The sequence below is a fragment of the Penicillium cosmopolitanum genome (genome assembly GCF_028827165.1).
Source record: "Penicillium cosmopolitanum strain IBT 29677 chromosome Unknown utg000009l:1.0-9042332.0:1.0-9050551.0, whole genome shotgun sequence".
NCBI lineage: Eukaryota > Fungi > Ascomycota > Eurotiomycetes > Eurotiales > Aspergillaceae > Penicillium > Penicillium cosmopolitanum.
In genome coordinates this window covers 7,650,930-7,677,580 of record NW_026622679.1, presented here as the reverse complement: position 1 = coordinate 7,677,580, position 26,651 = coordinate 7,650,930, and the positions used below count along the sequence as shown (strand labels likewise).

The 26,651-nt window shown below is 50.7% G+C and overlaps 10 protein-coding genes across 10 annotated transcripts; 7 read left to right on the top strand and 3 right to left on the bottom strand.

Annotated features, from left to right (window-relative positions):
• Positions 1 to 639: 639 nt before the first annotated feature.
• Positions 640 to 1,271, top strand: N7509_010958 (tetratricopeptide repeat protein; the record flags this gene model as incomplete). The annotated part of the gene is made up of 2 exons (XM_056635595.1): positions 640 to 718; positions 805 to 1,271. The coding sequence occupies 2 exons, from the start codon at positions 640 to 642 to the stop codon at positions 1,269 to 1,271; spliced, it is 546 nt and encodes a 181-aa protein (XP_056486215.1).
• Positions 1,272 to 1,360: 89 nt separating this feature from the next.
• Positions 1,361 to 3,199, top strand: N7509_010957 (SEL1-like repeat protein; the record flags this gene model as incomplete). Its single annotated transcript, XM_056635594.1, has 1 exon — positions 1,361 to 3,199. The coding sequence occupies one exon, from the start codon at positions 1,361 to 1,363 to the stop codon at positions 3,197 to 3,199; it is 1,839 nt and encodes a 612-aa protein (XP_056486214.1).
• A 197-nt stretch (positions 3,200 to 3,396) lies between these two features.
• N7509_010956 (putative DNA repair protein Dds20/Mei5) lies at positions 3,397 to 4,247 on the top strand (the record flags this gene model as incomplete). The annotated part of the gene is made up of 2 exons (XM_056635593.1): positions 3,397 to 4,089; positions 4,161 to 4,247. Coding segments are annotated over 2 exons (780 nt in total), but the record flags the coding sequence as incomplete, so codon positions are not given.
• A 273-nt stretch (positions 4,248 to 4,520) lies between these two features.
• On the top strand, positions 4,521 to 6,492 carry N7509_010955 (uncharacterized protein; the record flags this gene model as incomplete). The annotated part of the gene is made up of 4 exons (XM_056635592.1): positions 4,521 to 5,145; positions 5,216 to 5,553; positions 5,623 to 6,030; positions 6,082 to 6,492. The coding sequence occupies 4 exons, from the start codon at positions 4,521 to 4,523 to the stop codon at positions 6,490 to 6,492; spliced, it is 1,782 nt and encodes a 593-aa protein (XP_056486212.1).
• A 56-nt stretch (positions 6,493 to 6,548) lies between these two features.
• Positions 6,549 to 8,582, bottom strand: N7509_010954 (Amidase; the record flags this gene model as incomplete). The annotated part of the gene is made up of 1 exon (XM_056635591.1): positions 6,549 to 8,582. The coding sequence occupies one exon, from the start codon at positions 8,580 to 8,582 to the stop codon at positions 6,549 to 6,551; it is 2,034 nt and encodes a 677-aa protein (XP_056486211.1).
• Positions 8,583 to 9,036: 454 nt separating this feature from the next.
• N7509_010953 (putative MFS allantoate transporter) lies at positions 9,037 to 10,762 on the top strand (the record flags this gene model as incomplete). Its single annotated transcript, XM_056635590.1, has 4 exons — positions 9,037 to 9,216; positions 9,294 to 9,324; positions 9,392 to 9,676; positions 9,729 to 10,762. The coding sequence occupies 4 exons, from the start codon at positions 9,037 to 9,039 to the stop codon at positions 10,760 to 10,762; spliced, it is 1,530 nt and encodes a 509-aa protein (XP_056486210.1).
• A 952-nt stretch (positions 10,763 to 11,714) lies between these two features.
• On the bottom strand, positions 11,715 to 17,196 carry N7509_010952 (DNA-directed RNA polymerase II subunit RPB1; the record flags this gene model as incomplete). The annotated part of the gene is made up of 7 exons (XM_056635589.1): positions 11,715 to 11,730; positions 11,786 to 14,343; positions 14,375 to 15,721; positions 15,781 to 16,632; positions 16,695 to 16,765; positions 16,833 to 16,989; positions 17,068 to 17,196. The coding sequence occupies 7 exons, from the start codon at positions 17,194 to 17,196 to the stop codon at positions 11,715 to 11,717; spliced, it is 5,130 nt and encodes a 1,709-aa protein (XP_056486209.1).
• Positions 17,197 to 17,918: 722 nt separating this feature from the next.
• On the top strand, positions 17,919 to 19,616 carry N7509_010951 (Set1-mediated histone H3-K4 methylation subunit Swd1; the record flags this gene model as incomplete). The annotated part of the gene is made up of 5 exons (XM_056635588.1): positions 17,919 to 17,988; positions 18,038 to 18,099; positions 18,170 to 18,258; positions 18,324 to 18,464; positions 18,533 to 19,616. 5 exons carry the CDS (start codon positions 17,919 to 17,921, stop codon positions 19,614 to 19,616), a joined length of 1,446 nt encoding a protein of 481 aa, XP_056486208.1.
• Positions 19,617 to 20,630: 1,014 nt separating this feature from the next.
• Positions 20,631 to 21,769, bottom strand: N7509_010950 (class I SAM-dependent methyltransferase; the record flags this gene model as incomplete). Its single annotated transcript, XM_056635587.1, has 2 exons — positions 20,631 to 21,522; positions 21,618 to 21,769. 2 exons carry the CDS (start codon positions 21,767 to 21,769, stop codon positions 20,631 to 20,633), a joined length of 1,044 nt encoding a protein of 347 aa, XP_056486207.1.
• A 3,033-nt stretch (positions 21,770 to 24,802) lies between these two features.
• On the top strand, positions 24,803 to 26,511 carry N7509_010949 (WD40 repeat domain-containing protein; the record flags this gene model as incomplete). The annotated part of the gene is made up of 6 exons (XM_056635586.1): positions 24,803 to 25,109; positions 25,345 to 25,444; positions 25,558 to 25,624; positions 25,734 to 26,071; positions 26,170 to 26,296; positions 26,362 to 26,511. 6 exons carry the CDS (start codon positions 24,803 to 24,805, stop codon positions 26,509 to 26,511), a joined length of 1,089 nt encoding a protein of 362 aa, XP_056486206.1.
• Positions 26,512 to 26,651: the final 140 nt, after the last annotated feature.

The following is a 26,651-nucleotide window of genomic DNA, read 5'->3' as shown; positions in this document are numbered from 1 at the left end:
TTTCTTGGGATTTTCAAGAAATCACTTTGACACAGTCAACAATACATGGGGCTTGATTACTCAAGTTGTTCCACTTCAGGCTTAACCCATTTGTAAATAGTATTTCTATAAGAGCACAAGTCTATGTACAAAGCGCGTTAGCACTGAGGAGTTGGGTTGGGATGGGTTGGGATGGGTTGATTCTTGTCCAGTTGAGTAGTAGTTGTCACTATCAAGTTTAGAAATAAGAAATTAAGAATGCAATCAATCAGTGCTAAAGAATGGAATGTAGCTAGAATGAAATTGAGCGTGTTTGTGCATGCCAAGCCAGGTATACAACCAGAGCGGTGATTCGCCGTCGGCAAAATGAAGCTCCGTCAAGCCAAGTGGCCCGTTGGATCCAACTACATCACCGATGCTCGCTGACTCTCTTTGACTTGTGTCCTTCTGCAGGTCGCGATGCGACTCTTACACTTCAACGGATCTCACTTATCACAGGCATCATGAGGGCGTCACTCCCCTGTTTTCTGCCGGCTCTGCGTATGCCCCTCACCCTTTGCTTTGTCTGAGAGTCGCGCGACAGCCAGCTGACTCCTCTTTCTAGTGCTATCACAGGTTTATGCAGTAGGGTCAACACAAGCTCCCACCAACGATGAATCAATGACCGCTATCGCCAGCAATGTGGATAACCAACAATACTTGTTTCAAGCTACAGAGCCAGAACCTCGGCCGGTCAGTCGTAAGTCATAAGTCAATCCCCGGCCTTATCGCGTGACGGGCTTCAAAGCACCAACTTGGCTAACAAATCTTCGCTTTTGACCGCAGAACGAGTTGTAAATGCCTGGGATATCCTTCGAGCCGCAAAACCTACCAATCTTCACGCCGATAGGCCAACGGGGCTGCTCGCATACACCTTACACTATGGTCGTGAGGCCTTCCGGATGCTGTTTCTCAATGGGCCCGCTTCCGATGGAACAGAACGCAAAGTCAATTCAAATGTTTTACGTGCAGTCGACGAACTCAGAGCCGCCGTGGAAGAAGAGGAGGACCCGGACGCAATGTATCTACTGGCCGAGATGCACTTCCACGGCAATTTCACATACCCGCGCAACTTCAGCGAAGCCTTCCTGTGGTACAACGAGCTGGCATGGCTGACTGGAAACAGCACGGCACAGTCCATGGTTGGTTTTATGTATGCGACGGGCATTGGCAATGCGGTCGAACGTGACCAGGCAAAGGCGTTGATGTACCATGAATTTGCCGCCGAGGGGGAAACACACGATCTGAAATGACACTTGCATACCGATATCATACAGGAATTGGTACACCCAAGAATTGCGATCACGCGATTCTTTACTATAAGAGAGTGGCCGACAAAGCCATGGAGCACTATCGGTCTGGGCCGCCCGGGGGCCATGCTATGATCAGGGAATCCTATCGCTGGGCGGAGGAGGAGGGTGGTGTTTACGGAGAAGGCGCTAGCTTCTCGAGCTCGGGGCATAACGCGCGGGACGCTGCCCACTCCCCTGAAGCAAGTGTTGAGGACCTGATGGAATATCTCAACCTCCTGTCCCACAAGGGTGACTTGAAAGCAACCTTCAGTTTGGGGAAAATGCACTACGAAGGTGCCCGTGGACTTCCTCGTAGTTTTCGACGAGCTATGAAGTATTTCAATATTGTGACGAAGAAATATTGGGCAAAGGATGGATCTATCAGTCCTAACCCACCAGCAGGACTTGACAAGCTGGCTGCCAAGGCGGCAGGACATATGGGTCTCATGTTTCTTCGTGGCGAGGGGGTTGATCAGAGCTTTCCAACTGCTCTCGCTTGGTTCCGACGTGGCATCGAAAATGGCGACGCTCTTTGCCAGCACCAGATGGGGCTGATGTACCTCCACGGCTATGGAGTCCCCCAAGACGCCTATAAAGCGGCCTCTTACTTCAAGGTTGCTGCCGACCAGGATCTTCCGGCATCGGAAACACGACTTGGTGCCCTGTTTTTGGACCAAGGAGATGTAGCGACCGCGACACGATACTTCGATCTCGCCGCCCGTTGGGGATGGATGGAGGCTTACTATTATCTCGCTGAAATGGCGCACTTCGGTGTTGGTCGGCAACCACACTGTGGCGTCGCTGCGGCTTATTATAAATTGGTCGCAGAGAAAGGCGAAGCAATTCACTCGGCATTCGTCGAGTCCAACACTGCCTATGAGGCTGGAGACAATGAAGCTGCTCTTATTCCGGCCATGATGGCTGCCGAACAGGGATATGAACATGCGCAAGCAAATGTGGCATTTATACTTGACGAGCAGCGCTCTCTATTTTCTCTGGATTCCATCCTGCCGTGGGTGAAGAAAACCCGGTCATCCTTAATGCGTAACACTGCACTTGCACTGATCTACTGGACCAGGTCGTCCAAGCAGGCCAACATCGATTCCTTGATCAAGATGGGTGACTATTATCTGGCTGGCATGGGGACAGTGCGTGATGCTGATAAGGCATCGACCTGTTACCACAATGCGGCTGAGGCATACCACAGCGCACAGGCATACTGGAATCTAGGTTGGATGCACGAGAATGGCGTTGCGGTGCAGCAGGATTTCCATATGGCTAAGCGGTATTATGACCTAGCTCTTGAGACCAATTCTGAGGCGTATCTTCCAGTCAAGCTCAGCTTAATGAAACTGAGGGCCCGGGGGTACTGGAACCGCATTACGAACGGAAACGTGAATCCGATTCGTGATGATGAAGGTATGTGGATCTCTCAAGTATACAGCGCCTGCCATTTACTGACTCTTTTCTTTTCCTTTTTTGCATTAGATGTTCGGCCCCGTCGTACCTTCAAAGAATGGATTCAGGCCTTTATCGAGAATGAGGCGCAGTACTATGATGCACTCTATGAGGGACAGGAAAATGATGAAGAATATGCTGGATCACGAACCCTGGACGGAGAGCACGAGGATGGATACTACGATGACCTCGAATTCGATCTTGATGAGGGGATGCTAGAAGGTCTTCTTATCGTCGGACTTGCGGCGACTCTCTTGGTGCTCGTCTACGTCCGACAGCAACAGCAGCGTAATCGTCAGAACCAAAACGCCGCGAATCAGGGAGATGGGAATGTGAACAATGCGAATGCAAATGCGAATGACCGTGGTTTCTTCCCACGGCCTGGCGATCCGGAATTTGGGCAGTGGGTAGCAGGAGGCGTTGGCCATTGAATGATGAACCTGTATTTTGTATGCCGAATTTTAGCTGTAGATAGTAGATAATATCGAAAACATTGAAAACATTGAGCGCATGCACTTACCCGTCCCGGCCTACTGTCTACTTTCAACCTCCATTCTCCATCTCTCCTCCTTCCTCTCTCTTCCCCATCAAATTATCAAATTCCTGCTCCCCTCTAATCAACTCCGACATGAGTAGTCTACCTCAGCCCAAACGTCGTCGCCTTGACGTACCGTCCACGCTTTCCAAACCGTTCAAGCCTCCACTCCGCAAGCCTATCGCCACCGACCCATCACCCAAACGCGCTCCCCAAACTCCAGAGATAGTTCGGCTGGCTAGCGATGAAGCACGTTTCATGTCTGGAAGCTCAGAGGCCAAAACAAACCCTGGATCCTTCTTGTCCTCGCCGTTGACTTCTCCTGCCAACCATCTACGCCGACCTATTCCCCGGTACTCTGGGCTCTCAACACCAACACGATCTCCTCTTGGAGATCCTGAGGTATTGGCATTACAGCGACAGCAAAGTGTGCTACGAGGACGACTGGCTTTACTTCGTTCGGAACTTGATGCAGCAAACCAAGCCCTCCGCATTGAATCCTCGACCCAAGATTCTGAACTGGCGGCTTTGATCATCAAATGGCGACATGTTAGCCAAAAAGCAGCCGATGAAGTATTCGAAGGTGCTCAGGAACGAGTGAAACGCATGGGTGGGATGGCAGCTTGGAGGGAACAAAGCAAGCGAGACACATCTCGGTGGGATTTTGAGAATGAGAATCATGAGCACGAGCACGAGCAGGAGGATGAAGACGAAACTGAAGACGAAGAGCGACCGATCTACTCGGAGGATACCGATGAGACTCCAGGCGTCGATGGAGAAGAGGAGGTCAGTCAACTATCACAAATTCCTTCCTATGGCTGGGGAGTTATCTTAGGGGCTGACGCTATTGGCTACAGGAATTTACTATGAAGTACATGCTGAAGATGCTCAACATCGACCCCAAGACGATTGACTTCGATGCAGTGGTCGGCAAGTGGAATCGGCAGTGAGTCATGAACTGGGGCTGGAATGAAGATGAGGATGAATCTGGATGACAATGGCCGTGATAAGTGAATCTGTGTTCGAAATTGTGTTCCTATCTGCTCGATTTGAGCCTATCAGATTACCACTGGCAGTACTACTACTAGCAGCGTATATGTTAGTCTAGCCTCGGCTGGGCCCCGAAGTGGAAAACCTTCTTATCAATATCAACGGCAAATTGCCCTTCTCCACTCCACCCCCGCATTCTTCTTTCTGCTTTCTTCCCTTTTCCACTCATGTCGCGCCCATTCAAGCAGAGAGATATCGCCTGCGCTCGCTGCTTCCGCTTAAAGCGGAAATGCGATCACGCGAAACCAACATGTGGGGAATGCTACCGCAAAGGCGCTGAGTGTCTTCCTGCTCGATCTCGTAGATCCGGAGATAGCGTTACGATCCCGGTCGCCTATCTCAAGGAACTTGAGAGGCGAGTCGCAGAACTAGAAGATACATCTCGAATTGCTGGCTCACATGTTGAACTGCGCGATGCAAGCGTCCAAACTGACTTCCAAGATGGGTCAATTGGGGAGGAATACACCACTCACGCCATTGAAGACAGGGCCCTGGTCCCATCCCCAACACCACAATCACTATTCCGGCAATCCCCTTTTTCTCCGATCGATTTCGCAAATATCTTCGGCCAAGTCAATGAAGATAATCTTGACTTTTTACATCTCGACAAAGGACCGACATATCCAATCCTTGGAGATGATACACTTTGGCTCACGGAACTCTACACGAATGTCTATTTCTCGGTAGCCCATCGCGAATGGCCTTTCCTCAACGAATCCACATGGAAAAATTGGCACAGGGAAGAAGGCCTCCAGGACCACGAAGAGTGGAGGTGTTTCTTTTTTGAGGATGGTATATGCCATTGGCGCATCCCTCTGCAGCACCATACATAGAGACCCTACACATTTGACACGTGCAAAAGAACTTTATTCATCCGCGATGAATTATTACCCTCATGTTGTGGGTAATACGTCGATGATTCTGCAGGTCCAGGCCTCTTTGCTCCTAATTATCTATGCCTTTCATTGCCCATCTTCCGATGAAATTGCCACAGGTGTTTCCTCCATAATGCCATTCTGCATCACTGCAATGACAGAAATGCGAAAATACATGCGGGTTAACCAGGGAGACAAGACACTTAGTGCTTCAGGGGAAGCCTCAGTCGAGAACATGTTTATCACTTGTTATATGTTAAATGAAATCGTGGCCTCCGGTTGGGATCGACCTGTATCCGCCGCATATCAGGCTGTTGATGATGATGTTAGTACTAGTACCATGAACAACTCCTGAGGTCATCAATGACAAAACTTACTGACGTCTTTTCATTAGTTGTCTAGGCTTGGAGACTCGGTTCAGCCCCCCGTCCAAACACATCCAGCTATAAGTCACCTGTTCAGGCTACGAAAAATCCAAACAAATATCAGGCGGTCCTTGGAAAGCTCTCGCTGGCAGTTTTCGGAGGATAAAAGCGCGTTCAGCTCTTCACTTAAATCAGCTTTGGATCTTTGGCGGCAGGATATTCCGCGTTACGGCACCGACGAAGTCTCCTGTGGCTATAATCACCCTAGCTGGATGACAAAACTTTACGACTATAGCATCTTGATATTGATGGAAGAGAAGAGCAGTTTCCTTGATCAAGACGGAACGGAAGACATATTCTCTGCAGTTGTTGAAGTCTGCCTCAAATTCCGTCACTTCCAGGAGGAAGGACATGTAATGTGTTTCACCTGGTCTGCAGTAAGTACGTCGGAATCATGTTATCTACCTTCTCGCTAACCTTATGTCTAGCTTGTTTTCCAATTCCGGGCGAGTATTATGCTCCTTTATCTGATTTGGGCAACGAGGCCTATAGTGGACAGTCCCAGCTTTCAGCAAGGACCTCGAAGTTATGACTCACCCGAAGCCATCGAAGCATGCACGAAGAATCTGAGGTGCTTTGCAGATCGCTGGGATGACGCTGTTCCGTACTCCAAGGTATTCGAATTCCTTCATCAGAAGGTTCTTTGGCACACCGGTGGGGACAGCACGGCAAATAAAACCCTCGCCCTAGGGGAGGCTGAATCATATCTACAACAGCTGAAGGATAAATACCTTCACCGAGCGATACTTGGGATGATCGAAGATATAATGTATGGAGGTTTTGTGCGATACGAGGAGATTTCGGATGATTATATGACTGAACTAGCTTGTGAGGTGTAAAATCTATAATATCAATATGACAAAATACAAAGTTAAAGAATCTAGTTTTCTTGCCCTCATAGCAAAATTAGTTTGCCAGATGAAGACCCAGATTCAGAGTGTGCTACCACAATCACAATTGTCTGTTTCACTGCGGGGCTTTCCCAGGACTTCCACTCACTATCTCTGTCAGAAATTGGGTAGATGGAGGTAATATTCCACTTCTCCCCTTCCCGAGAAACTTCGCAACGCTCCCCGTTGACATAGCAAGAAACACTCCTCGCTGTAGAGCTGACAGAGCCCTTGACTTCAACAAAAGCCTTTGAGTCGCGAACTTCCTTGCTCTGGGTGGTCACGAGAAGCTCCAATTCGTCCCGAGCCGCAGTTGCGCCAAATGTACTGCCAGTTGGGAGATAGTCTGAGTCGAGTGCCGGGGTACCGGATGGTTGAACACGGGATTTGGAGGCCATCTCAAATGCAAAGCCGTAGCTCAGAATATCATTATCTTCGTACGCTTTTCCGGCGAATGTAAGATTGACTGGCATATTTGTGTCGTCCATGATTCCCATTGGTACCGAGATGGTCGGAACTCCAAGGTGACGAATAGGCCGGTTTCCATTGGAGTACTTGACACCATTTGTCCAAGCAAAATCAGAGGCATCTTTATTCACATCAGCATCCGCAGCACCGATATCTCCGTTGGCTGGGAAGACCACTGCATCTAGGCCATTTTCGTCCATCCACTCCTCAAAGGTTTTCTTTCGGGCATCCTCCAGCGCTTGAACTGCTTGCTTTATTTCGGGTATCTCGAATATTGATGCTGGCTTAGTGCGTGGGTATTCCACGATCTCCCCCCATCGGGGCTTATTAGCTGCTTCAGGTGTACCCAAGAGTGATCCGGGTGCAAGTGGAAAGATGTCATCGGGGTCGACGTAGGTCAAAGACCGAAGGCCGTTCTGGTCATTTGTGGCGAGAAAGTCGTCCCAGGCATGGGAAACGACCTCACATCGCTCCTTGCTAGCCCAACCATCAGGAAGATTTGCAACTGTGACGAGTTGGCCTGTTGATGCATTAGACTCATACGTAGTCACCAAGGGAAAATCAGTCTCAATGACTTCAGCGCCGCATGCTTCTAAAGTCTGTTGCGCTTTCTTCCATAGCTTGAGGATTGAAGGACGGGTATTGACTTTGCTGACTTGTGGAATGGAAGAGTCATCCCCTCCAATGTACATCGAAGGTACGGCAATCCGTTTACCCTTCAGCGATGATTTATCTCCCAGCGTGGAGAAATACTTCGGTCTGATGGAGGTTATTGAAGGAATGGCAACAACCGATTGCTCATTGTAAAAATCTCCAACCGGGGTTTGGTCTGCGACAGCCAGAACATCGAGAACACAGAAGAGATCTGCCACGGTCTTCGTATGTGGGACCAATACATCGCAGGTAGGATATAGAGGGAAAACACCACGGAGAGGCAATAGACCCTTTGATGGAGTATAGGCTACAACAGCATTGTTCGAAGCCGGTGATCTCCCCGAGGAAACAGTCTCAGTTCCCAGGGAGAATACACAGAGATTGGCACTCGTCGCAACCGCGGACCCGTTGGATGAGCCCGAAGCATAAGCTGCGGCTAAATAATCAGAGTTGTATGGACTTTCAGCACGTCCCCATACTCCGCGTTGCATTCCACCATACGCCATGGCTGGCATATTTGTGCGGCCCAAAAGTACCGCGCCGGCATTGCGGAGAATCTCCACGCAAGCCGCGTCCTCGTTTGCAATGAGTTTTTCAAAGGCAGGCGAGCCATTCCCAACCACCATTCCTTGAACTTTGATATTATCTTTCACCAAATAGGGAATTCCCTCCAGTGGTCGTGGTGGAAGTCCCTGTGTGCGCCTGGCATCTGAGGCCGCCGCTTCGTCAAAGACGGCTGGATTGAGGATTGGGATAGCGCTCAGCTTCAATCCATTTGCATCATAAACACTGATTCTTCGCAGATAGCGCGATACAAGATCCACGCTCGTCAGGGAGCCCGAGGAGAGAACATTTTGTAATTCTGCGATACTCGCGTCGAGAAGATCCAGGTGTTGACCGACTGGTGATGAAGGCATTTTTGTAATCGAAAAGAAAGAAGAAGAAAAAAGAAAAAAGAAATATCACCTATTAATTATTTATACTGAGCTTCCAGAACCAGATGAGATGACCCACCAAAAGAGCAAGTCCTCACGACTGAGTTTCTTTGCCCAAAGAAAGAAGGTTTATACTACGATTGACGTCGTGCGAAGGCGGAGGCGGAGAGGCAGCGGAGTCAGCGGAGTCTTGTCCGCTCTTCCCAGCGGGCAGCTGTCCGCCTATCACTTTTGCTGAACTGTGAGGGGAACATCCCATAGGAATGTCAAGATAACAGCTTATCTACTTGGCAAATGATAGCCGTAAGGTGTCAAGGTTGTCGAGATTGTCTAGTCGAGGTATTTAAAGCTGCAGTTTGACCTTGTCCGAAGTATGTTCGTTCAGAACTCTCAGTACTTGTGCTGTTAGCCTGTTTGAACTTATTCTCAATTCATCATGGATTTAAAAGAGTCAGAAGTGGATCAAGCGCCAACTGTGGAGAAGGATGTTACACTCGGGGAGGTCCATGATATCGGCGCCAATCTATATGTGGAAGCCGAGCAGCTATCAGCCGAAGATTTGGAGCGAGAGGGTGCTGAGGTACTTCGCATTCTAGACTGGAGAATCATGCCCATTGTAAGTAGTGGCCGGTATATCCTCCTTCCTTCGAGTTACGTTGGACTTCCGTTAACCACAGTGGCCTGGTGCTTCAGCTCTATGTCACCTATGTGATTCAATTTCTCGGTACGGTGCCCCTCCCACGATTCTTCGCATACTATATCAGCTAACGTTATACTACATGAAAACACAGACAAGCTATCCCTAAACTATGCCTCCGCCTATTCCCTCATCCCCGATCTTGGACTTGAAGGACAGAAATACTCTTGGGTAGCTGCTATCTTCAATTTTGGATATCTCTTCTGGGCAATTCCGGCCAATCTCCTGATCCAAAAGCTCCCTGTAGCAAAGTATATGGGTGGTATGCTTCTAACCTGGAGCATACTTGTCATTGCCCATATCGGAGCAAGGAACTATGCGGGGATCTTGGTGCTCAGATTCTTGCTAGGCATGGCTGAGGCCGGAGTTAGCCCTTGCAGTAAGAACACCACGGAGCGTGCATAATTTAGCTTGGGCGTTAACCCAAACAGTGATGGTCATAACATCGATGTTCTACCGGCGCTCCGAGCAGCCTTTACGCATGGCTATTTGGTTGAGTGCCAACGGCATGGCGACTATGGTTGGAGCCCTTTTGGGATTTGGCCTCGGACACCCACACAACACGACACTTCATAGCTGGCAGCTAATCTTTCTGACGATTGGACTCCTCAACTTCGTTTGCGGCGGTGTCTTCCTCATGTTAATGCCCGACTCTCCCAGCTCTGCGCGATTCCTAACCCATCGCCAAAAGCTTGTAGCCGTGCGGCGAGTAGCAGAGAACATGATCGGAGTGAAGACTAAACAGATCAAGCCTCGACAGGCATTAGAAAGTATCTACGATGTGAAAGTGCTTTGCTGTGCGGGAATTGGCATCGCCTGTGGTGTGATCAATGGCGGCGTGTCGAACTTTGCCTCTTCGTTGATCAAAGGATTCGGATTCAGTGGAATCTATGCCACCCTTCTCCAACTACCCACGGGTGCTTTTGAGGCTGCCATAGTCCCAATATGCGGTATTGTTGCCACAAATGTCCCCAATTCACGCTGTATAGTTCTTGCTATTGTGTGTCTGATTCCTTTCGGTGGTTTACTTGGTATTCGATTTACCAGTCTCGACCACCGATGGACTTTAGTCGGATGCACGTGGCTCCAGTATATCATTGGCGCGCCAGTGATTGTCTCTTGGAATCTACTGTCTACAAATGTGGCCGGTCATACCAAAAGAGCTGTCGCCAACGGTATTTGGTTTACGATGTATGCTGCAGGAAACGTTGCAGGGGCCAACATCTTTTTTTCTCGCGAAGCCCCGCGATACTATTCTGCTCTTACTGGGCTATTGGTCTGCTATGCGGGAATAATCGTTCTCTCTATCATGGTATACATCTCGATGAGATGGGACAATACGCGAAGAGAGAAAAGAGCGAATGCCGAGAACCTTGCCGGAGAAGATGTTGCTTCCCAGGCCATTTTAGATGGTTTCAAGGACATGACGGACATGGAGTCCAAGCATTTTAGATACGCCCTCTGATGTTGATCTATTGTGGGCCATTTGTCTATATCTAATCCTTACTGACGAAATTCGGTCTTGGTGTGATTTTTTCTCTCGGGGAGTTTAGGGGTTGTAGGAGTTTAGATTTAACTAGAAAAATCACCAGTCTCGTAGTATTATGGCGAGTAAGCCGAGAGAAATTTCATACCGGGCAGCAGTGTCTAAATAGAAAAATAGGTGTGATACTAGTAGTAACCGAAATATTCCGAAGGCAAACTTGGAAGAGAAGACCTTGGTCTCTCCGGTCTAATCACGATTTCCTATTGGACTTCACACTGCGTCAACATGGATGATAGATATTACAAGTGGGTTAATTTATGAACTACAGCAATACACTATGCCCAGTGATAACCTCTAAAGGACGAATGTCATTAAAATTCTTTTTTATTCAGCTCCCTACGGTCTGTGTACAGAACGGGAGAAAATCAAACAAATACACAGCCCCCATTGCGCTCTTCATGCAAAGGAAAAGAAAAAGAAAAAGTCTAGAACCGTAGAAGGTTCTGAGAAAGATTCCGAAGCGCTGAGGCAGCCTTCAAGAATACAACTCAAGGTACAACAAGTTGACCCGAGTCGCGTTCGAAAGCTAAGAACACAACGTCCCAGTTCTTCCCCACGAATCCATCCACATCCACTCATGAAAAGGGGAGGGGGCAACAAATCTCGTTCTCAATTTTGGAAACGAATCAAAGGCTGAGCTGGGGCATCTTCAGAGGGGCAAAAAATGGATAAGGCGAGCGAAAGCTCGTGAGCATTGCTAAAACAGATACAATCGAAAGTGGCAAAGAGGCCCGGATCGTTAAAAAAAAGATGACCATCCAAGTCCGAGATCTCAAGTGCAAGATGATTCTTTTTGTGGTTTATTTGAAAGTTTTGGTGTTGATACAAGGGTACTGAAGCCCTGAAAGGGCGTGCCTTGTCGGAGCAAAACTCACTGGCGAGGAGACCTTTTCGACATGTTAGCTAAAGCACCAAACTCTGTCCAAGAATTTCGAGACTTACGTTGGACTGTAAGCCGGAGAAGTTGGGCTGTAGCCCGGAGACGTCGGCGAGCCAGAGAAGTTAGGGGACGTCGGCGAGTACGACTGGGGGCTCGTGGGAGACCATCCAGGCGAGGTGGGTGTGTACTTGGGGGATGTCGGGGAGGTGGGGGACAGGTGTCGCCCACCACCAAGCGCAGGGCTGGTAGGACTGTAGCTGGGAGACGTCGGGCTGAAGGCAGGAGAGGCCGGGCTGAAGCTAGGTGACGTCGGGCTGTAATTGGGCGAGGTTGGCGAGAACCCAGGCGACGTAGGTGAGTACGACGGCGAAGTCGGCGATGCTTGACCATAGGCAGGCGAGGTCGGCGAGTACGCTGGGGATGTAGGAGCAAACGACGGACTTGTGGGCGAGAATCCGGGACTGGTGGCAGAGAATCCAGGGCTTGTCATACCCATACCCATACCCATACCCGGGGAGGTAGGGGAGTAGCTTGACGATGGAGAGTAGCCAGGAGACGTTGGGCTGGTGTTGAACGGGCTGCTGGGAGAGTAGCCCGCGGGGCTGCGAGCTGCAGGACTGGTGAATCCACTGAGAGGATCGGATTGGTAGTTGTGGAAGCCAGGAGATTCCGAACCAGGCTGTCGGATAGGAGAGAAACTGGCATCGGGATCGCCATCAACCATGTAAGGAGTGCTAGACAAGGGCGAGGCGCTGTCATACTGGGTGGCAGCACCATCCGGAATCATTGCGTCCTTGGCACCACCAGTGTTCATGAGTCCGAAGCGGGCATTGTTCGACACGACTGTGTTGAGCAAAGTCTGATCCAGGTAGACATCAAACTCTCCCGTTCCAGCGGGGGCCATCTGTCCAAGAATCAGATTCTCAGAAACACCGCGGCAATCGTCAAGTTCTCCGAAGGCAGCAGCTTCGAGAAGAATTTCCACAGTCTCCTCGAAAGAACAACGCATGAGCGCACCATTGTCGGCACGGTTGATACCGTGACGAGTAACAGGGGTCAGGTAGCCGCGAACAGTCATTACATCGACCAGCAGGGCCAAGTGACGGTGGTTGACATAGGAACCATCGAAAGCCAGCACTTGTGTCAACTCACGGAGCAAAGCGGTACGAGCGGCCTCAATACCGAAGACCTCGAAAATTTCGATAAACTGGTTCGAGTAGGTACGAGTAGCGTCAACGCCCGGAAGAGAAAGGACGGGTGCAAGAGACGAGCCGCTGGTCTCGAGAACCCACTCCTTGCAAAGAGGGTCCGACTTGCTCGTGTGCAAAGTGCCATCGTCCAAGATACGAACTTTGCTCTTCTCGTTGATGAAAGCACGCTCAACGCCGGGAACACCACGAAGGGTCAGGGTGTCAAGAAGATGCTGCTCAAGCTTCTTCAATGTAACGTCGTACTCGACATCATCGTCTTCATCATCCTTGCCATCCTGGATCTGACGAATACGGATGACCTGCTCATCGGCGTTGTTGTCACTGAAAAGAACTGCAATATCGCGAGGATAAGCCTGCTTGATCTTACTGGCGACGTCCTGAACGGTAAGACCCTTGTCAAGAAGCTTGGGGCGACTGAGGACGATACGAAGCAGCCACTTCGATTGGAGATTGGTGTCATCGCCAACATCCTCTGGGATAATGAAGTAGGACTCGACCATATCCCGATCGTTTTCAATGACAGTAGACTGAATATCGGGATCGTAATAGATCTCAGTAGCCTCGGTAACAGACCGCAGACTAGTGTGCTCCACAACGCTTCGCAATTGTTTGGCTCCCTCCTTGTCATATGTCTTGTCTCCGATTTGGTAGACAGTCATAGAAGGCGTCTTGATATTTGTGGCAACATTGAGAATCTCCTTGAGACGAGGCACACCGAGAGTGACGTTCTTGGATGACACACCAGCAAAATGGAAGGTGTTGAGAGTCATCTGGGTAGCAGGCTCACCAATGGACTGAGCTGCAAGAACTCCAACCATTTCACCGGGATTGGCGCCCGCACGAGCAAATCTGTTCTCAATGGCACCGATAACGTGTTGGAATGCAAGCTTGTTGAGCGAATAGTCCGTCACTAGTCGGCGGAAGGCGAGACGGCTGCGCAGTTGAGCCTTGAAGAGCAGGGTAGCATTGTCTTGCGCCTCGCGAGAGATATCGTCATCTCCGCGAACAACAATGAGTCGGTCGAGGAGCGCCTGCACTTGAGGAACGACTTCAGCAGGGTGCAAATCACTGATGGTACCTTCGCGGATTCGGAAAGTAGTGCGTGCCATTTCCAGGATTCGCTGGATGTTGATGGGAAGTTGCATCATCTCCTCGTCTTCCTTGGCAACAGTGCGAAGGAAGTTGCGAGACTCGATAAGAGCCTCCCATTCCTCATCCAGGTACTTCTGAACTTCCATATCACCCGCAATTTCATTAGCTTGCTCCAAGACTTCAGGTCCGAGGCTACGCTCGGGGTCCATCACATCAACACGGAAACGCTCTCTCATTTTCTCGTCGGAGCATCGAATGATGTCAACTCGTTGGTTCTCAATGTGGGCACCATCTAGGCCATCCTCACCATAGATGAACTGGATAATGTCTCCCAAATGAATTTCGAACGGTGCCATCGTATTTGACCATAACTTCTTCCAAGGCCTTGACCAACTTACGCTGGATATAACCAGTTTCGGCTGTCTTGACGGCAGTATCAATGAGACCTTCACGACCAGCCATAGCGTGGAAGAAGAACTCAGTGGGGGTGAGACCACGGAGATAGGAATTCTCGACGAATCCTCGAGACTCAGGAGAGTAATCATCCTTCGTAAAATGCGGCAATGTGCGATACTTGAAACCGAATGGGATACGCTTTCCTTCAACGGATTGTTGACCCACAACTGCAGTCATCTGTGAGATATTGATAATCGAACCCTTGGAACCAGAGCGAGACATCTGGATTGCATTGTTGATATCCTTCAGACTCTTTTCGGTAGCAGCACCAGCTTCGTCACGGGCGTTGTTAAGAGCACGGGAAACCTTACTCTCGAAGGTTTCACGGACGTTCATACCGGGCAGAGCTTCGAGAGTGTTCTCGGTAGCGCTGGCAGTAATGGTATCGACTTCCTGTTTGCGCTCACGAACAGCGTCTTCGATCTTGTTGATCGTGTTCTGATCGGGAATCGTATCACCGATACCGATACTGAATCCGTGGTGCAGCAACCAGTAGTTGACAATGGTTTGGCAGCCGTTGAAGAAATTGACCGCAGTATCACAGCCATATTCATTGAAGATGGTATGGATCACACCACCACCGCTGGCACCGACGGTCTTCTTGGAAAGCATACCATAGAGCAACTGTCCGCCATGGATCAGCAGGCCACCGTCATTAAGAGGGCTAAATTTCTCGGAGAGTGGCGAGCTGTCCTTGTCGATACGGAGGAGGTTGAGACCAGTGGGGAAGGCCATACTGATCATCTGCTTTCCGGTCCAGCGAGGACGGGGCTTGAGAATGGCGGGAGCGGGGATGATTCCGTCCCAGTCAGGGACCCAGAGCATAATGTTCATGACTTGATCCTTGGTCAGGAAAGTGTCACGACGGCAAATCTTGTAGACACCACACAAAGTGTCCTGCACGATACCCATAAGAGGGCCGTTACGTTGGGGGGACACAATGTTCTTTGGAACAAGGGCAAGCTCAGAAAGCTCGGCCCGGGCTTCTTCGCTCTGTGGAACGTGCAAGTTCATTTCGTCGCCGTCGAAATCGGCGTTGTATGGAGTGGTGACTGACAAGTTGAGACGGAAAGTCGAGAATGGCATGACGCGGACGCGGTGAGCCATCATGGATTCCTTGTGAAGAGAGGGCTGACGATTGAACAAAATGACATCGCCGTTATCAATGTGACGTTCGACCTTCCAGCCGTAGAGAAGCTGCTGCGCACCAGCACGCTTGGCGTGACGAAGATCAATACGCTCGCCGTTGTCCCGAACAATGTACCTGGCACCAGGGTGCATGTTGGGTCCTCTCAGACCAAAGCTTGCAGCTTCTCGATGTTGTATGGAGTTACCACCTCTGGGTAGGTGAGAATTCGTGCTGTCGAGATAGGCACACCAACCTCATCAAGAGACAAGTTGGGGTCGCCAGTAATGACGGTACGTGCAGAGAAATCAACACGCTTTCCCATCAAGTTTTGACGTAGACGACCTTCCTTTCCTTTCAAGCGGCTACGCAAGGCCTTGACTGGACGGTTGCCCTTCTGCATCGCCTTGGGTTGACCAGCAATATCATTATCCATGTAAGTTGCGATATGATATTGCAGGAGGGACTCAAATTCGCGGATGACGTGCTCCGGGGCACCTTCTTGCTCGCAACGTTGAACATTCTGGTTGGCGCGGACAATTTCAGCCAGCTTGTAAGTCAGATCATCCTCACCACGAGAGCCACTTGTGGCACCCATCATGACACTGGGGCGAACGGTCGGAGGGGGGACTGGAAGAACTGTGAGAACCATCCATTCGGGGCGAGCATAATCGTTGCTCAGACCCATGACATCAACCTCCCTGGTTGAGATGTTTCGGAAGATATTCAAAGCCATCGCAGGTGTAATGACCTTCTTCTCTGGCTGAGCCATTTCGTCTTCCATCATGGCCTTGCTAGGCTTCCAGGAGCCCACAAGGGTGATACCCTCCTTGCGAACGGTGGGTTGAGCATTACCACAGCCACCGTGTCTGTTTACCTCCTTCTCGCCTCCCTTTTCATAATCGTCATCGTCGGGTGTCGGATCGGCTTCGCAAACTAGGATATCTTTGGAAAGTCTCCAAATGTGATCGAAACGTCGCTTGGGGTCTCGCATGCGCGCAGCTTCTCTAAACTTAGGATCCGCCTGATTTCAACGTTAGCAAAACATGCCATCAAAGTTTGCCATCCCGGTGAGGGATGACTAACCGCGTTGGCCTTGATCTTTCCACAGTTGTGGCAGACAGTCTCCAGGATCTTCTTAATCTTGGTCAAAAAGCCTAGCAGAAAAAGATTTGCAAGTCAGCAGCCATCTAAATTTCATCCTCGTCCATGGTAGATACATACCGATATGGAATACTGGGGCGGCTAGTTCGATGTGGCCAAAGTGACCAGGACACTCCTTGGGGCCTTCTTCGCAAGTCTCGCAGTTATACTGACGATCGATAGTACCCAAGCGCGGGTCATTAACACCTTTGGTCCGTGGTCGTTGGCGTTGCTCATCCTAGGGGTTTCCAAAAATGTCAGAGCTCGCGTTCGAAGCGGATTTCTTTGCAGTGTGAAAGAAACAGCAATCACTTACCATTGTTTCCGGGTATTCGACGTGAACCACACTCATGCGCTTGGTTTCCTCCGGAGAGAAAAGACCAAACTGGATCTCCTTAATGGTGCGCAAAGGCGCCTTGGAGAAGGGAAAGAAAACGTTCGACATCGTGGCGGTTGCGGTTGAAGGTGCGAAAATGACAGGCCGGGGGATGGATTTGGCGGGTCCGTTAGCACTGGCGCGAACCTGGGGAAAACGAAAGATGTGAGGTCGTTATGATTCGCAAAAACTGAAGTGACGGGATTGCTCGAGATTCGAGATTCGAATAGGCGCCGAAGCGATGATGAAACGAAGGGAGGGTGGAAGCAGCTGGCCGGCTGAGGCCTTTGGCAGCCCTTGCCACGAGGGCGCCCGCGACCTGAGGTCCCTGAACGTCACGAAGCCGTAGGAAAGAGAGAAGACGTGGCGCGCAGAATGGCTTCGCGTGAGAAAATCTCCTGGAGAAGTATCGCGATGCGAAACGCGATATTCTTAGATGGCGGAGGTGATGGATGTCGGGTCGGATGAGGTTGAAAGGGAGAGGCGAGGCGACCTTCACCCGTTTGATGGGGCTTGAGTTTTCGACAGGCCGGAGGGCACCCGAAACGGTAAGCGGTGTAACTGGCAGAATCGCGGCATCAAGATAGTCATTTGGCCGATGGGGCTTGGCATCCACGCAGGCTGTCAGTCGCAAACAAGCAGGTAACCATTCACTACTCTGCACATCGCATTATTCAAGCTTGGTTTTCTAGTGATCCGCGGATGTCTTTTCACTAGAATACGGGCCTACTTTGCAGGCGCTTGGGAATTGTGGACCTTGAAATCAGCTATCATCGCCTCCGCCCACCACGATGAACCTTTCTCTTATTGATCCCTTCGTCCTGGCACAGGACTACCCTGACACTTTAACAGAGAAGCTCCGTATGCACATATGATATTTTCCCAGTGAATCGGTACTAATTGCCTTTAGAGAGCGGACATGCGACCTGTTTACGATTCGACCATACCGGTGACTATCTAGCTTCTGGAAGAGTGAATACACCTCCCCAGTGTTGCATTTGGACGGCGTGAGATCAGGCAAGACGCTAACCCTGCATGCTAGGTCGATGGAACGGTCGTCATCTTCGATATCGAAACGAACGGCGTAGCTCGCAAGCTGCAAGGGCACACCCGCCAAATTCAATCTCTCAGGTACACTCTTCTGGTTATGGGGCAAGGAGACTGAACCGGCATTCGGTGCTAATATCTATCGGCAGCTGGTCTCGAGATGGCCGATATCTTCTCACTTCATCACAAGACTGGAAATGTATTCTGTGGGACATAAAAGACGGCTCACGTGTGCGCACAGTCAGATTCGAGGCACCTGTGTACATCGCGGAGCTGCATCCATTCAACCAGTATGTCTTTCCTCGCCCACGCTTAATCTATTCTCCGATGCAGAATCTAACGATGACTCTCTATTTAGCCTTCTCTTTGTCGCCTCACTTTTCGAAGATCAGCCCGTTCTAGTCGACGTCTCCTCCCCAAAACCTATCAAACGAATCCTACCTTCCGCACCTCTCCGTCCACAGGCTACAAATGGTGAAGAAATTGACCCGGCCGTTGCAGCGAAACAAGCAGCTCAAGATGCAAAGCATTCGACCTGCGTGACGATATTCACGGCATTTGGAAATCACATAATTGCGGGAACGTCGAAGGGGTGGATTAATATTATTGAGACGGAAACCTGCACCACTATTCACTCCATGCGCCTCTGCAATGGAGTCGTCATTCTGCTCCGTCTCGCTAGTAACGGCCGAGACTTGCTAGTCAACAGCTCCGATCGCGTCATTCGCACCGTCCTCATGCCCGACCTTTCCCAACTCGGTATCGATCTCGAGCCTTCCAATATCAAACTCCAAGTCGAACACAAGTTCCAAGATGTCGTCAATCGACTAAGCTGGAACCACGTTACCTTCTCTTCAACCGGCGAATTTGTCACCGCCACCACATTCATGAACCCCGACGTCTATGTTTGGGAACGTGGGCATGGATCCCTAGTGAAAATTCTTGAAGGACCACGCGAGGAACTAGGCGTGGTAGAATGGCACCCATCCCGACCATTGGTTGTCGCCTGTGGCCTGGAGTCCGGCTGTGTGTATATCTGGTCAATCATCAGTCCACAGAAGTGGTCTGCACTCGCGCCTGATTTCGGCGAGGTTGAAGAGAACGTGGAGTACGTGGAGCGCGAGGACGAATTCGACGTGCACCCAGCCGAGCAAGTTCACCAGCGTCGTCTTGATCTCGAAGATGAAGAGCCTGATGTCGTCACCCTCGACCGGATCAAAGGTGATATTGAAGGGGATGCGGTTGGCACCTTCGGTGTACCTGTACTTCTCGATATTGAAGACAGCGAAAGCGGCGAAGATATCATTGCTGTTGGCCCCGGTACCATGCGACGACGGACTCCCGGGACTGGTCGGGAAGCTGTCAACGGTGATACCGGTAAAGACTCCGGCTCTACTGCGCAAGGTGTGTCGCGTGGTGCGGCTAGGAATCGCCGACGGTAAAAGTGACTTTGCTATGTTTCATCATTCGGCGTATTGCCCGGTTGCCAACACTACTATGCATTGGATGATGGCGTTAAGGCGGTTAACGGCGTTTTTCTTATTTTGTAAAGTCGGGGTTCGTTGACCTGAAAGGACGTGGAGACGAAACCAGTCCTTCTGGTGTAGGATTTGATATATGATGATTTCATTCTTCAAGAATTTAGATACCCTTACGATGGATAGGATGAATACCAAGTCTTACTACATGCATGCGGTTTCTACTACAGCATATTACAATAGTGTACGACGCCAACTTTAGAAACTCTAGAGCTGTATGAGTGAGTTGATCGGAGACATGTTGATTTATCTGCTAGCAAACTCAACCACGAGAGCTAAGGTGCAATTAGCAACCTGGGTATATACACCAAGCCGAAACAAAAGAGGCTCGGTCCGGAACGCCATATATGCTAAAAATAGCATGCAAAAACAAAAGAAACATGAAGAAAAGTCCAGGGATATAAAGCGAGTCATGATCATCGATAGCCAAGTCGAGTTTTGCAAATGAAGCTGGCACAGTTTGCTGCGGTTTCGATCACGAGCCACCCTCGTGTGCTGCAATCAAGGAGAGGTAAAGGCTCAAGGCCGGGGTTGCAAGAGATTCTGGGGTTGTCTCTGGGAAAAAGAAAAGAAAAAAGCATGCATTCTTCCCCGCTCAGTTGGTTGGGTTGGAAATTTGGACGCGTATGACATCCGCCCATATGCTAGTTGAGCATTGCAAGTTTTGCGAAATCATCTTGTTTGTGCAAGTTCTTACTTCCACCGAGTCGAAATTCAACCGGATATGAGATGCTGCAAATTGACTTGGATTGCCGGGTCACATCTGAGACCTGGGGCCATCGCACTGCAGAATCCCTGTCGAGCTTGCAACAAGATCAGAACATTCTGGGATTCATTCATCTCAGCCCCACGCTGGCCGTCAGATGAGGGCCGTCACGGTCGTCGTCATCGTATTCCAAGGGAGACCGCCTGTTCGGTTTAATTCGCGAGTGGTTTACGCGCTTGATAGATGTGCAAGATGTTGTAACAGTGAAGGTCCTTGTTGAAGGCTTCCGCTTTGACATCAGCTGCAATGCGCTGGATCTTGTCGACAGGCCAACCGTATACACGGCTGAAAGGAGCCAGACTCAGCGACTCAATGCTCTCCGAGATTGCGAGGTTATACCAGCGAGCCACTTTTTGCTCGTGCTCATCGTTGTGCCAAGGGTTCAGGGGAAGGCCCACCATCTGATGATCAATTTCAGTGAATCCCGCGTCTTGCAGATTGCGGATGGTTTCGCGTGAGCTGTGAGCCAGAGGGCGGGTACGGGACTCGGTCGCATTCTTCAATGCGGAATACCAATGGCGGAGAGCAAGCCCAGTTAACGAACGGTCATCGCAGCGAGGTTCAAAGTCGATCTCCACTTGCTCAAACCAACCACCGGGGCAAAGGTGAGAGAAAATGCGTTTGTAAAGACTTGGCCAGCTGACAACGCTGCCGCTACCCATCTGCATGTGAACAAGGTCCCAGGAGTCTTCTCCGAGAGTCCAGGGGCTTTCAAAGTCGAAGGGAGCGTAGAAGTCGCAGTTCTTGGGGCAATTGGCTGGCTGGATTGGTGCGATGTCGACACCGACCACGAATGAGTCCGGGTATTTATTTGCGACTTCCATGCTCCATATTCCTGTTCCGCATCCTAGATCCAAAATCCGTGAATTAGGCGGGTGCGGTGCATAGATTAAGCCATCGGAGACTCGAGCGACCGTAAAAAGCTTGTGGAAGATATCGAGACGATCCTGTTCGTCGTCATCGCACGGGAGCATATAAATGCCCTTGCGGTAGCTATGGTACATGCGACCGTTTTCTTGATAGGGTGGGTATTTTTCGGGGATTCTGTTATTAACAAAAACAAGGCCGTTAGTCAGTCAAGTCCTCGAGTGAGATCGCGGTCAAGGGAGGGAAAGAGCTCGAGGCTATCAGGGACGTACTTGCGATTGGAGATGAGCATTGGTGGAGACGGGCGCGAAGCTTGGGAAACCTGCGAGGAATGAGACGCGACAGAGCCATTGCTGGTGAAACGACCAGCGACTCGCCGGTCTCTCTCGGCAGGATCACGATCGGTGATCATATATATGTCCATCGCGGTCGATGTCTGCCGTGAGCGAGCCCGCTCGCTCGTGGGTACCGATTGGGAGTGATAATATCTCGAACGTCCGGCATCACTGGCGGGTGTCGACTCGGACTTGTATCGCTTTGCGGGGGTGGAGAAGTCATGGTGGGCGGCAACCTACGTCGAGGCTGGCTGTTCGCGTATAGGTTGTTGGAGTCGACGAGTCTGAGGGAATCGTAGGTGCGCAAGAGGAGAACAGCCTCAGAGGCTCAGAGGAGGAAGATTGAGATCACCGATCGCGCACGGGGAGAATTGGTCCAGGTCAGGGCATCGACGGAGCTTCCCAGCCACCACACACAACACTCGAGGGGCAAGCAACGAAGCACGCTATGCAGGTGATGAAACAGCCAACAAGTAAGGGTGGGCGTTGGGCTTTAGAATCGATAGGCCCCGGGGTGATGGAACTAAAGAATGAATGGAGATCGAAATGGAGATTGAGTGGACCAGGGCGAGGGCTCAGGTGAGGTCGAGGACGGGGCGGCTGAGACAAATTGGGGGCCGAGAGGAATGAACAGTGGCATTTGCGTCGGGGAGAACACACAGCTTCGTCACCACTCAACCAATCCCAGAAACATCCCAAGGACGGTTCGAGAGAGGGGGCGAAAGAATGAGGAGGGGAAGAGAACCCACGGAAAGCGAGCAGGGCGAGGGTTTTAAGGTTGTGTAGCCGCTGAGTTGTGCTCGGGAGGGTCCACGGTCCAAGTCGTCCACATAAGTCCACACAGTCCACAGCTGGGTTGGCGTGGGGGCGGATACAACAGGCGGGCAGAAATGGTAGGGGAATGTCGATAATTTGGAGAGTGGAGGATATAGAGGATATAAAGGATACAGATAATATCGAGGGAGGTGAGAACAGAAGCTCACAGAAAAGTGCAGCACAGGAAACAAGAAGAACCGAGCTCAGGGGGGGGGAGCAGCGGTCTGATACGTCTTCTGGCAGAGTGGTTCGGTTGGTCTCCAGCTGGTTTTCGGGTTCTGGTCTCTGTGGTCTGTGGTCTTTAGTCGCTGGAAAGAAAGTCTAACCAGTCCACAGCCCCGGGTTACGGTGCATACTAGTTAGTATACTGGTATACTGGTATACCAGTATAGGTATACTCTGTAGTCAGTACTAGTACCAGTACCAATACTCCTAGTAGTTTATCTCTAGAATATCTTCTTTCCTATACTATTTACCCAGATCCTCCAGATGAACCATGTTGAGCCCTACTCTTACAATACGACCTAGCGTCAGCCTTTTTAGTCCCAAGATCGACGGCTCCACTGCTTTACGCGGGCGGGAGGCGGTCCGTCTGGATCCTTTGCATCCTGATATACTGTACAGTACGCGTACACCTGGGCAGAGTACTCGTACGAGTACAATCTGATCAGTGTGCCCAGCTATGAGTACTGAGTACTGAGTACAGAGCACTCGTACGCGTACTAGTTAGTACTATTAGTACTACAAGTAGTACTAAATCCATTGGTATCCCATATCCCATATCCCATGTCCCTTATGCCAGCTGCCAACTCCCATGCTACAATCCCTGTTCCCTCCCTGTCCAGGGCTACCCAGAGCTTCGGGTTTGCACAACAACACCCAACACCAAACACCGCCCATCCCGTGGTCGTGCTCGGTTCGCTTAGACCGGTCAGCATTTCCCTTAACCAGGTCGCTGGGTATCCAGGCCCTCCCAGCTGCCAGCTGCCCAGCCCAACTGACTCGGCCATCCCCCCGGTCTCCCTCGCCCCCATCGCGCTAATGACTGTGCGGCGTTCTTGCGATCGGGCAATCATCGAATGTATCAACTTTATCCCACCCCCTCCCCCCTAGTCGAAACTTTGCTTCCGGTGCCCATGGAACTTCCCACGGCCAAGACTGAGGCTGGGAGTGCAGGATCCAATCGCCTGGAATGACTGTCGAAAACCACATCCCCCACTGTCCTCAACCAGAAGTACTGACAGTACTGACACTCTCACTCTTGGCACTGCCCATCTGAAGGTCGATCGGTTTCAGCAGAGGTACGAGTACTGGGGGGTACATGTAACTCACATTACCAGCCCCCACTCATTTCCCCCCAATATGGCAGCTTAGACGATTTGTGAAGGCGATCCGGCGCTTCTAGGACAACTTGCATCTTCGTAGGTACGGACCACTGTACGAGTACACTGGGCAGCAACCTCGATGTGGATCAAACCCCCTCCTGCATCCACCAGAACACAGACCACTCTCGCCTCGGATCTTCCATGGCATGACGCCGACGGCTTCCGCGGAGACATTAGGGTTGCGCCTCGCTCCACCTACCTGTAAGGTTTGGGCGGTCTTGTTCGGCCTCTGTTCTACGTAGCTGGTGACTGAATCGCCGAACTTGACTGTCCATCTTCTAGAAAACATTCATTCCATATCTGTACTCTCGGAGATATTTCATTAAAATATATAATATTCAATCCCAGGAAGTCTCCCAGCTCTTCTCACTGGACCCGATTTCTACCTCCCCGAAGGGTCCGCTTTCAATCCGTACTGGACCTGCAATGAAATAACTGTGATCCAGTTGATTTGTCAATCCCTCTACTTCATGAAGTTTAAATCAGAGCTATCCAGTACAAAGTGCTAGATTATTAAGAACTACATACTCCATGGTGACTACTACTACTGTAGATAACTACAGACTGCCTCTTGCAGGAGGCGGGCGGAGCCCCACGTCCCGCCGAAAGGGAATTTTCTTGGCTCCGACCTCGTCAGGGCCTCCAGGGTATACACACTCTTGGGTGATCCTTCATACTTTGTCCACTTTGTCCAATTGTTTCGCCCTTCGTAATTAAACTCATTGCAGATCGATTGAATTCGGCCGACGGTGATATTCAGTTTCAGCCCTGTTGAATCGCGACGCTCAAGCCCCTCCATCCCCGAGATATCTTTCATCTTTCGACAGTGAGGCAACCAAACAAGACAGGTAAAGAGGGAAAAAAAAAATCAGGAACTAAATAAAAAAGGCCCCGCTAAAGGACTTTGAGAAGCCATTCAAAATGCCCACTCTCAAAGCGATAGCCGCATCGACGCTATCTCTGCCCGCGGACAATTACATCTACTCCATCACTGCGTCGGCGCCAGGCTCCTTCGCTGCCATCTCATCCGATGATTCTTTACGCGTGTTTGATGCTGCCAATATCGACCACGTGTCAGTGGTCTCGCACAAGACCCACGATGGAGGTGTCACCTCGCTGCGGAGCTACCCTGCGGGGGATTCCCAGCTCCTAGCCACTGGAGGTCGGGAGGGCACAGTCAAACTATGGGATGTCCGAGCCGGGAATGCGGTATTGGAAATGGAGATGTGTAAGTTATTTTTTTTTCTCCCTCCTCTTTCCTCTGCTTCTGTCTTGTCCTCCTCGCAAGCCATGACGACTTGGAATACCTTGTACCTCAATGAGGGCTGCATCTCTGGGATCCGCTCAACGGGCGTCGGAGAATTTCTGCGCTATGATGCAAGGGTATCCTAGTCCGCACTTGCCATGTGAAACTGGCTTGTCTCTACCGTGTACAACTGGGCTAATACTAAAGTCTACTCTAGCGAGACACAGTGCTGTCCTCTCGCTTGCTTGCAGCCCGGAGACCAACACCATCGTAGCCGGTTCAGAACTGGTTTCATCGCAAGCAGTTGTTGCATTCTGGTATGTCTGCTCTTGAATTAATTAACCCCCGCCGTCAATTTATATGGCTGTACACCGATCCAGACCCTCGTGTGTGACCAAAGTAATCATCAATTTGCTAACCTTTGTCGCAGGGATATCAGATCGCCACAAGCACCTCGTCTCCAATACGTAGAAAGCCACAACGATGATATCACAGAGGTGAGCTCATTTCCTACCCAGATATCTAGCGGATCCGTTCGTCCCCGATGAAGAGGATAGCAAAGGCTAATCTGACACCGGCACCCTGCGTGGGACCGGTGGTACACAGCTCCAATATCACCCGAGCCGCAGCAATATCTTACTATCCGGCAGCACGGATGGGCTCGTAAACATCTACGATACAACGGTGACCGACGAGGATGAGGCCCTGGTGCAGGTCATCAACCACGGCTCCATACATCATGCCGGCTTCCTTTCCGATCGCACCATCTTCGCTCTCAGCCACGACGAAGACTTCGCTGTGCACCCGGCTACCGACCCAGACGAGCCTGGGGAAGGGCCCGAGCCCGTGCAGTTTGGCGATGTGCGCGAGCCTCTGGCTTGCGAGTACGTCGCTCAACTGTGCATCGGTAGCCAGGGCCCATATATGGCGGCCGGAAATAAGATGTATGTGTACCCCTGCAAATTGTTTCCCCGCCCCACACGTGTACCTCCATTCATTTTAAACGTTCTGGAGATGGCTGACCGTTTTTCCTTGTCTACAGTGATCAGCGCCTGGATCTGGTCCCATTGGTATCTAGTCCAGCGTGGCAGTTTGATAAGGATAACACCTGGCGTCTTCCTGGTGCGCATGGTGATGAAGTTGTGCGCGCCGTTTACCTCGATGAGCAGGTGAGTTTTCCCTCTTCGGTTGCACCATTGGTCATGCGGGTTATTGACTGTGAATGCAATACCAGAGCCAGTCCGTCTTTACTGGCGGAGAGGATGGATACGTACGGGCCTGGAAGCCCACCGAGGATGGAGATGCGCAGTCTCAGGCTGGGTCTGCGAAGACTTCGCGGAAGGATAAGAAACAAAAGGACCAAGGACGCTTTAAACCGTACTAGTGTGTTGCGGGTGGACGCATCTGAGTGCAGTCGTCTGCTGTTGTGTAGCATTGGGAGTTGGCGGTGGTTAAAAATAGATAACAATGTCTCTTCAGGATGGATATGCTGTTTTCATATATCTATTTTTTCATGGCGACAGC